Here is a 10,128-nt window from a genome sequence, read left to right as displayed (position 1 = left end):
GCTGGCTTAATTACTTTGGTGTGTTTGACTTCTGTTGCACCTACTTTCCTGCAAGACGACAGAACTTCATTCTTCTTTATGGCCAAAAATCTTGCGTTGTGTTTTCTTTACCTATTCTGCTGCTGTTGGGCACCTAGGTTGGTTCAATAACTTAGCTATTGTGAACAATGCTACAGTAAACATTGATGTGCAATTATCGATACCATATGTTGGATTGGAGCCCTTTAGATAAGTACCCAAAACTGATGCAGCTAGTTCATATGGGAGTTTTAGGTTTGTGAAGAAGCACCGTTCAGATTTCCACAGTGGCTGCATTCATTTATATTCCCACCAGCAGTGTGTAAGGGCTCCCTTCATTTCAGATCCTGAGAGCATTTGTTTTCCTGATGACTGGCATTGTGACTAGGGTGAGATGGAATCCATGCAGTTTTGGTTTGCTTTTCTCTGATGACTAGTGTGGTTGAGCATTAAATTTATTTCAAATTAATTTTTATTTATGTGTTGTCTGTGTGTAGTATATAATATGTTCACATGTGTGTGGGTGTCCCCAGGGGCAAGAAGAGGGTGTCAGATTGCATGAAGCTGGGGTTACAGATGTGTGGGTGCTGGAAGCCAAACTTAAGTCCTCTACAATAGCGGCAAGTGCTATTAACTGCTGAGCTGTCTCCCACCTCCTGAACATTTTTTCACATGCTCATTTTATCTTTTCTAAATTGTTCCCTTCAATAGCCCATTTATTGATTGGGTTGTTTGATTTCCTATTGTTTAATTTTTCTTTCATTTTCTAACTGCCCTACCCAGGTATGCCTGTTCCAAATGTCTCTGCAGCATCAGATGACAGCACAGAGCTAAAAGAGCAACATGGGCATGAAATAATATTTTAAAAGGTATGGTTATTCCAAAGTATAGAAAAAAACTGCAAGGGAAAGCTGCAATCAGTAGGAAAACTGTGTAGTTGGAAGTTTTCCTGTATCTCTCCCAGTCTGCAGCCACTCAGACCCAAGTAAACACATAGAGGTTTATATTAATTACAGCTGGTGTCACTGAGACCAGAAACAAGGAATTTCCAGAGAATGGGAGTAACCAATGGGTTTGAATGCAACATAGATGGACTCAAAACTACCTATTTGATTCAGGAATTGGAAGGTCCTTGGTGACCTTCGTTAAGATGGCCTCAAGGAGGAGAGGGATTAAATATAATCAGACTGCTTGCCTGCTTGTAATAAAGAAGAGACAATGGCTAGTGTGGGAAAGGGACAAAGAGGGTTTTGTTTGCTCCACCTCCTTTTCTCTCCCTCCTTCCCATCTTCTTTTTCTTTCACTTTGGAGACCCAGTCTCATGATCTGATACAGCCCAGGCTGGCATCAGGTCCTACTATGTAGCTAAGAATGACCTTGAATTCCTCTTCCCCCTGCCTCCACCTCCCAAGCAGTGGGGTTTTAAACAGTTCTACCAAACCTAGCAAGACATCTTCAAGGGTAACACTTCTGGCAACCACTTTATACCATGGGAGGTAAGGTTGCTGTAGAGTGGGGAACAGTGGTGTGGATAATGGGTTGAGCAAATTCCTCATGGAGGAGATTCCCAGAGGCAACAGGAAAGTTTGAGAAATTAGTTTGGTAGTAGATAAAGAGTCCATATACCAAGGTGTATGATAATGTGTAATGCCTTAAAAAGTCAGCAGAGAATGTTATATCTAAAGCTGATGAGAATGATAGTAAGTGTCCTCCAGCTAGCTTTTTATGACACTGGAGGATGGATCATCAGTTGTGGTGGCTTGAATAAGAATAGCCCCCATAGGCTCAAAGGCTTATGTGTTTGAATACATGATCCTAGTTGGTGGATCTGTTTGGGAAGGATTAGGAGGTGTGACTTTGTTGGAGGAGGTGAGTCATTGAGGTGGGCTTGAGGTTTCAAAAGTCCACATCATTTCCAATTAGCGCTCTCTCTCTCTCTCTCTCTCTCTCTCTCTCTCTCTCTCTCCCTTTCTCTCCCTCTCTCTTCCCCTCTTCCTCTCTCTCCCCCTCTTCCCCCCCTCTCCCCCCTCTCTCTCCCTCCCTCTCTCTTCTTCACGCTTTGGTATCATATGTAAGCTCTCAGCTATTGCTGTAGTACCATCCCTTCCTATTTGCTGCCATGCTCCCTTTCATTATGATCATGGATTCACCCTATGAAACTGTAAGCTAGTCCCCAATAAACTCTTTTTTTTTTCTATAAGTTGCCTTGGTCATGGTGTCTTATCACATGAATAAAAAATAACCAAGATATTAGTGAAGGAGGTGGAATGGAACATTTGAAGACACTAGAGAATTTTAAATTAATCTTAGATAGGAACAAAACAGGAGTTGACTCAGAAGATGGAATTATTGGAGTTGGTAAACCACTCAATCTCTGGTGTCCCCAGCCACAGGATGTTGTGATCTTGTCATGTCTAGCCTGTATTAGGGATGTTGGACGTCACAGAAGGTAACAGGATTACAGAAAGTCAAGGAGCTTAGAATGGTGTGAATTGGCAGAAGACTAAGAAGAGATATATCTGACATCTTGATTGAATGGGATCAGGAGAAACTCAAAGGAGGCTTTTGGGGGGAAACTGGAGGCATCAACGAGATCTTGAAGAGACAGAAAAAAAAACTAGAGATAGAAGAAAACATTTTTGTTTTCAGGTTTTATTTATTTTTGTTTTTTATGTATATGTTTGTCTGCATGTATGTCCATGTACCACACGTGTACAATGCCCACAGAGGCCAGAAGAGGGTGTTGGGTCCCCTGGGACTGGAGTTACAGACGGCCATTAGCTACCATGTTACATGTGGTATTTGAACCCAGGTTCTGTGGAAGAGCAGTCAGTACTCTTGACAGCTTAACCATTGCTCCAGCCCTGAAAAGAACAACAGTTTCAGTGATTATTGCTAATGTTCACAGAGATCTTACTAGCACCCAGGCAGATTTATCCTCCTAATGTTTCTAAGAGTAGAGTCTCACTGTTCTTTTCATGGATGAACAAATAAAAGCAGAAAGCTCCCACAGATTGCATAAGGTCATGTGGTTGGTTTGTGCTCCTAACACTATCACCTATACAATTTAACTCCAGAGACACTCTTGACTACTAGGAAAAGGATCATGAAAGTAGGAGGGTTTGTAGTTTGAGAGTGGTGTACTCTGGCTTAAGGTTTCTGTGCTGACTTGAAAAGTTATTGTTATGCTGAATTATTCCAACATTATTCTCAAAAGCCAAAAAAAGGGAGAAATGGTGCATTGTTGACGAACTCATGAATGGATAAAAACAACCATGTAACATATACACACAATAGAATGTTATGGAGTCATGAAAGCAATGTAATTTAAAAGTCTGGGACAAGTTCACGCTTATATACAATGTGTTGTGATCATATTCATCCCTATTATCATCTCTTATGTCCCTTTCACTTAAGATGATCTCCTTTCTAACTTTTCTCCTGCTTCATCCTCTCTCTCTCTGCAATGAGTTTAATTAGAGTTACTTTTATGAGACTTTTTAGAGACTACTGGAGCATAGGCAAATTGCTGGCAGCTATACCACTGAAGAAAATGACTCAAGCTCCTCTGGCAACCTGCCTATAGCTCTTAATCGAGGAGTGCACCTCACAAGCTCCTTCCCATTCATGATGGGATGTTAAATGGCTTTACCTTGTGCAGGTAGCCACAGTAGCTGTAAGTTGGTGGTGCAGGAGCCATGTTACACCCAGAAGGCAGCATTTCATAGAGCTCCTCCCTATCTTCTGGCTCTTATGATCTTTATGCCCCCTTTTCTGTAATGTTCCTTGGACCTCTGAAGTGGTCACAGAGATGTTTGGTTTAGGGTTGAGCACTCAGCAGTCATTTGTTCTAAGCACGTTGACTAGTTATGAGTCTCTGCATTAGCTGTTGCCCTCTGCAAAAGAATTTTATTTTGAGCAATATTGAGAACAGAACTTGTCTATGGATAGAAATATAAATATTTATAACACACTTTTACCATATGCCCATTTAGGGAAACATCAGTAGTAAATTACACCCCCAGCCCCCACCTCCCACCTAAAGAGTCTTTGACCATCCCAACCACAGGCTTTTGACTGTCTGGAACTATGAACTCTAGCCAGTAGGGAGGAAGCTTTCAGTGAAGTTCCAGCTTGATTTCTCTGTGTCTTGCAACCAAAGGATGTGGTGTGCCTTCAGCAACAGGGTCTTCCTCTATCTCTTTCTGGTAGGCTACCAAGAACCTGTATTGTTTTGAGAGCTTCTGGAGCCTCTCTAACCAACAACTCATAGGGAGTTATTCTCACCTGGTATTCTGATTTTCATTTAAATATCTATGACTTTGTGGAGCAGCACTAACTGCTCATAAAAGGTACGTCAGTTCAAACTTTTTAAAAAATGTATTTTGACATGGATAGCTCTTGAAAGATTATGTTTAATAAATTAAATAATTTCATGTGCATTGAGGTACCTAGAATAGGCAAATTCACAGAGACAGTGAAAAGCAGAGGTCACTAGGACTGTAGAGGACAATGGAGAGTTATTGTATAATCAGACTTTTGGGAGAAGGACAGAATAGACAGAGGTACAGTTATAAAATGAGAACGTACTTAATGTTCTATTCCAACAAAAGCTTTTGGTAGTCAACTGTTCTTCTTTGATTAGAACAGTCATGGAAGTGAGCTGCTGAATGTAGGCTCAGTGTAAAACAGTTGAATTTGAGGTGAGAAGGGTGGGTGAGGGTGGGATTCTATACCCAGCAGGAGCATCAGGTCCTAACATCTGTTTATCCTCAAGGGTGTCACCTGTGTGCTAAGTACATGGAAGAAGGAAACCAGACTGGGATGGTCCTCTTCCACTTCCGCCCCTTCTCCAAACTCCCTGAGGTGCAGATGCTGACCTTTGTGGTCTTTCTCACGATGTACCTGGTCAGCATTGGAGGAAACATGTCCATCGTCCTCACCATCTGGATCAATCGGTGTCTCCACACCCCTATGTACTTCTTCCTGGCCAACCTGGCCAGCCTGGAGATCTTCTATTCTTCTACCATAGCTCCCCTGACTCTGGCCAGCGTCCTGTTCACAGAGAGAACTGTGGTCTCCTTGGCAGGCTGTGGTACCCAGATGTTCTTCTTCATCTTCCTGGGCAGTGCTGACTGTATTCTGCTGGCCATCATGGCCTATGACCGGTTTGTGGCCATCTGTCACCCTCTGCGTTACAGCCTCATCATGAGCTGGCACTTGTGTGTCCAGCTGGCTGTGGGGTCCCTGTTGCTGGGTTTCATCTTGGCCATGCAGTTGACTGTGCTCATCTTCCGACTGCCTTTCTGTAGCAGTAAGGAAATCAGCCTGTTCTACTGTGATGTCCTCCCTGTCATGAGACTGGCGTGTGCAGACACCCATGTCCACGAGGCCACTCTGTTTGTGGTCAGTGTCATCGTCCTCACCATCCCTTTCCTCCTCATCACTCTGTCCTATGTCTTCATTGTAGATGCCATCCTGAAGATCCGCTCAGCTGAGGGAAGGCACAAAGCCTTTTCTACCTGTTCCTCGCACCTGACTGTGGTCCTCCTGCAGTATGGATGCACAAGTCTCATCTACCTATGTCCCAGCTCCAGTTACTCTCCTGAGAGGGGCCAAGTAGTATCTGTGGTTTATACATTCATCACCCCTATGCTGAATCCTTTGATCTACAGCATGAGGAACAGAGAACTCAAGGATGCTTTGAGGAAGGTGGTCATGAGGTTCCTCCTGCTCGAAAAACAATGAACACTCTGAATGATCCTCTCCAACACTGGGGAGTAAAGATGCTGAGTTGACTGTTGATGAGATGAGGAGGTAGGGTTTGCAGGCTACAGGTTTGATACAGTTAGATTTCCCAATCACATTACTATTCAATAGTTGTATTTCTTTTCTCAGCTTCAGGTTAGTCATTCTTCAACATAGGGATGAAGAATTCCTGCAAAATCTAAGTGTTGATGGCTATGAAGATTAGCATACATGAGTGAAACAACCTGTCACTTTTAAACTGAAACATAGAAGAAAACATAGTTGTCCTTTCCCAGCTGTCATATATAACATCTTCTCACCTTGCATATTTCTCCAGATACAGGTCTTAGGTTGATGGCAGTTTTCAACACTGAACATGGGAAAGGTCAAAACTACCAGCAAGACAAGCTTTAGGTCTGGAACATTCTGCCCTGACCTCTCTTATTCCCATTGCATAAAAACTGACTTTCTTTTTTTGAGTACTGTGCTTACATCATTTCCATATGTTCCTCTGTCCACTCCAACTCCTCCCATATCCTGCCCAACTCCCTCTCAAATTCATGAACTATTCTTTAAATGCTGTTACATATATACAACCCCCCTGTGGGTTGTGACCCTTTGGGGGGGGGTTGACAACCCTTTCACAGGGCTCGTCTAAGGCCATTGGAAAACACAGATTTACATTATAGTTCATAACAGTAGTAAAATTATAGTTATGAAGGAGCAACACAAACAATTTTATGGTTGAGGATCATCAAAACATGAGGAACTGTATTAAAGTGTCATAATGTTAGGAAGGCTGAGAACCACTAATACACACACACACACACACACACACATACATACATACATACACACAAACATATATACACACATATCTATATATCTATATCTATATACTGTCCAATGAGTTCATTTAATGTTGCTCATATGTTTTATTATATAGCCCTAGAGTAGGGATAGCAGAGGGAATGGGGATGTGTGTAGTGGTGGATTTGGTGTAGAAAGCACATTTCTTCAGCAGAGAACTGGAAGGAAATAAGAATTGGAAATCTCCTCCTCCTCAGGCCTTTCCTTCCTTATCTAGAAAACCACAAGACATGTGCTGCAAAACTCCAGTTCTTTGAAAGAGTTCTACAGGACAGAAAAGAAAATCATGACTAGGATTCACATCTTATAGAACTGAAAATTTGTATTCTTTGTTTGAAAGATGAGAACAAAACTGAAGCTGGTCATAGCGGTATATGCCTATAAACCCAGCATTAGGGAGGTAGAGGCAACAGAATCAAGAGTTAAAGATCATCTTTAGTGATGTGTTTATCTAATTTTTTTGTCAATAAAAAATTGGGAATCAGATATTGAGGTAAGAACCTGAATGATCAGAGAAGTGGCAGAGAAGCCACAGTGACCTCCTATTTTTTTGTTCCTCCATCCAAAAGGCCTGAGATCCTCTCAGCACAGCCTTACTACTTCTTGTCTCCTCTCTATCCTCAGCCCTCCAAAACCTCCATGGTTAATTTTGGTTAGCTAGTGGATAGCTCTGCACTCTGACTCAAAGCAGAGTCAGAATGTGGTCAAAATATCACACACCTTAGCTACATAGCCGGTTATGGTTGGCTTGGGTTACCTAAAACCCTATTTCCAGAAAAACATAAATAAGTAAAATGTATCTTTGGTTCAGCCCCTGCCACTTTTGGCTCCATATCCTACGGCAATATGCTACTAGGTACACACTGTCTGTGGGACATTAGGCTTCCAGACATTAGGTTGTTTAGGTGGAACAAATATTGTATGGTCAGACAATTGAGAACAGTACCATACTGACCAAAGTCAAACCTGCTTACCACAGGATTGCTCATAGCCCACAAATGTGTTAGTTATGATATATATGAAGGATGTAACCTCCTTTTTTGGTATGTATATATACATTTACTTTGTGTGTGTGTGTTGTGTGTGTGTATAAATGGGTGTTTTCATGTGTGCAGGAGCACATTTGTAGGTGTCTTAGCTACTATTCTGTTACTGTGAAGAGGCACCATGACCAAGGTAACTCCTTTAAAAGAAAGCATTTAATTGGGGTCTTGCTTATAATTTCAGAGGATTAGTCCATTATCATGACAGGAAGCAGACAGGCATGGCATTGGTGCAGTAACTGAGAGCTTTACATTTTGACCCATAGGTAGCAGGTGAGAGACAAACTCTGGGCCTGGCTCTGCGCTTTTGAAACCTCAAAACCTCATTTGCACACTCAGAGATACCATAAATACACTAAACTGGGAGCCATAATCTATATGCAAAGAGCCTGTAGGGTAAAAAGAAAAAAGATATAATAAAATAAAATAAAAATAAAAGTAAGATAGCTAGATAGCTAGATAGATAGATATAGAGAGAGATGAGAGAGATAGAGATAGATAGATAGATAGATAGATAGATAGATAGATAGATAGATAGATAGATAGATAGATAGATAGAGATGAGAGAAAGGGGAGAAGCGTTGGCATGACATTTTAAGACAAGGAACTTCCAAAGACGCCTCTGAGTTCATCTACTGCTGGGCATGCAGCCTACCCTCAAGACTAGTTTGTTTCCCCAGCAAGACTCCTTTGGAGAAAATTAAACTTTCATTTGCAAGTTGTTTTGAAATAGGAAACTGGAAGGACACAAGAATTGGAAATCTCCCCCTCAGGCTTTTGCTGATCTGGAGAAAACTCTAAGACATATATTGCAAAACTAAGAAAGACATCAGGGATCAACACTCAGTTCATCTGTACACTATCATAGCATCTGTAAATAAAGGTAGCTGGGCTTCTTCCTTTCCAACCGCTGCCCATCTGGTGCAGCCCATGCACATGCCCCAGTCTCTGCCTTTAGATTTTGAGGACCGGGATGGTGATATTTCCAGCAGTTCTTTCATTATTCAGGATTGTTCAAGTAATCATGGATATTTTATGTTTCCTTAGTAAAGTTGAAAATTGTCCTTTCAATATCTGTGAAGAATTGTGTTGGAATTTTGATGGGGATTGCATTGAATCTGTAGATTGTTTCTGTCAGGATGGCCATTTTTACTGTATTAACCCTACTGATCTGTGAGCATGGGAGACCTTTCCGCCTTCTTATATTTTCTTCAGTGACTTCCAGTAGTGGTTCTCAACCTGTGGGTTATGACCCTCTGGGAATCAAACAACCCTTTCACAGAGTCACTTAGGACCATTGGAAAACACAGATATTTATATTATGATCCATAACAGTAGCAAAATTACAGTTGTGAAGTATCAACGAATGTAATTTTATGGTTGGGGGTCACCACAACATGAGGAACTGTATTGAAGAGCCACAGCATTAGAAATGTTGAGAACCACTGTCTTAAAGTTTATCATACAAGTCTTTCACTTGCTTGGTTAGAGTTACTCCAAGATATTTTATATTATTTGAGACTATTGTGTAAGGTGTTGTTTCCCTGATTGCTAAGTCCATTTGTCATTTATATATAGGAGGGATACTGATCTTTGGGAGTTAATTTTGTATCCAGCTACTTTGCTGAAAGTGTTTATTAGCTGCAGGAGTGTCCCTGTAGAATTTTTAGGGTCACTTAAGTATACTATCATATCATGTGCAAATAAAGATATTTTTGACTTCTTCCTTTCCAACTTATGTACCCTTGATCTCCTTCAGTTGTCTTATTGGTCTAGCTAAGACTTCAAGTACTATATTGAATAGGTATGAAGAGAGTGGACAGCCTTTCCTTGTTTCTGATTTTAGTGGGATTGATTTGAGTTTCTTTTCATTTAATCTGATGTTGCTATGGGTTTGCTGTATATTGCCTTTATTATGTTTGCTCAGGTCCCTTGTATCCCTAATCACTCCAATTCTTTTATCATGAAGGGGTGTTGGATTTTGTCAAAGGCTTTTTATGAATCTAATGAGATGATCATGTGGTTTCTGACATTAGTTTGTTTACATGGTGAATTTTATTTATTGATTTTTGTATATTGAATCATCCCTGCATCTCAGGGATCAAGTCTACTTAATTATGGTGGATTATTTTTGGATGTGTTCTTGGATTCAGTTTGCAAGTATTTTATTGAGAAATTTTGCATTTATGCTCTTAAGAGAAATTGGTCTGTAATTCTCTTTGTTATATCTCTATGGGTAACTGTGGCCTCATAAAACAAATTGGGCAATGTTTTTTCTGTTTCTGTTTTTAGAATAATTTGAGAGGTATTGGCATTAACTCTTCTTTGAAAGTCTGTTAGAATTGTGCACTCAAACCATCTGGCCCTGGGCTTGTTTTTTGGTTTGGAGACTTTTAATTAATGCTTCTGTTTCATTAGGGGTTATAGGTTTGTTTAAATCATTGATCTG

General features: G+C 40.8%; 1 protein-coding gene across 1 annotated transcript; it reads left to right on the top strand.

Moving 5' to 3' along the window:
- Positions 1-3,696: 3,696 nt before the first annotated feature.
- Positions 3,697-9,405, top strand: LOC143270398 (olfactory receptor 10V1-like). Its single transcript, XM_076560319.1, has one exon. It carries the CDS (start codon positions 4,819-4,821, stop codon positions 5,764-5,766), a length of 948 nt encoding a protein of 315 aa, XP_076416434.1. The 5' UTR covers positions 3,697-4,818; the 3' UTR covers positions 5,767-9,405.
- Positions 9,406-10,128: the final 723 nt, after the last annotated feature.

Source organism: Peromyscus maniculatus, chromosome 1 (genome assembly GCF_049852395.1).
Source record: "Peromyscus maniculatus bairdii isolate BWxNUB_F1_BW_parent chromosome 1, HU_Pman_BW_mat_3.1, whole genome shotgun sequence".
Lineage (NCBI taxonomy): Eukaryota > Metazoa > Chordata > Mammalia > Rodentia > Cricetidae > Peromyscus > Peromyscus maniculatus.
Note: the sequence above shows the minus strand (reverse complement) of the source record. Positions and strands in the feature narration are given on the sequence as shown.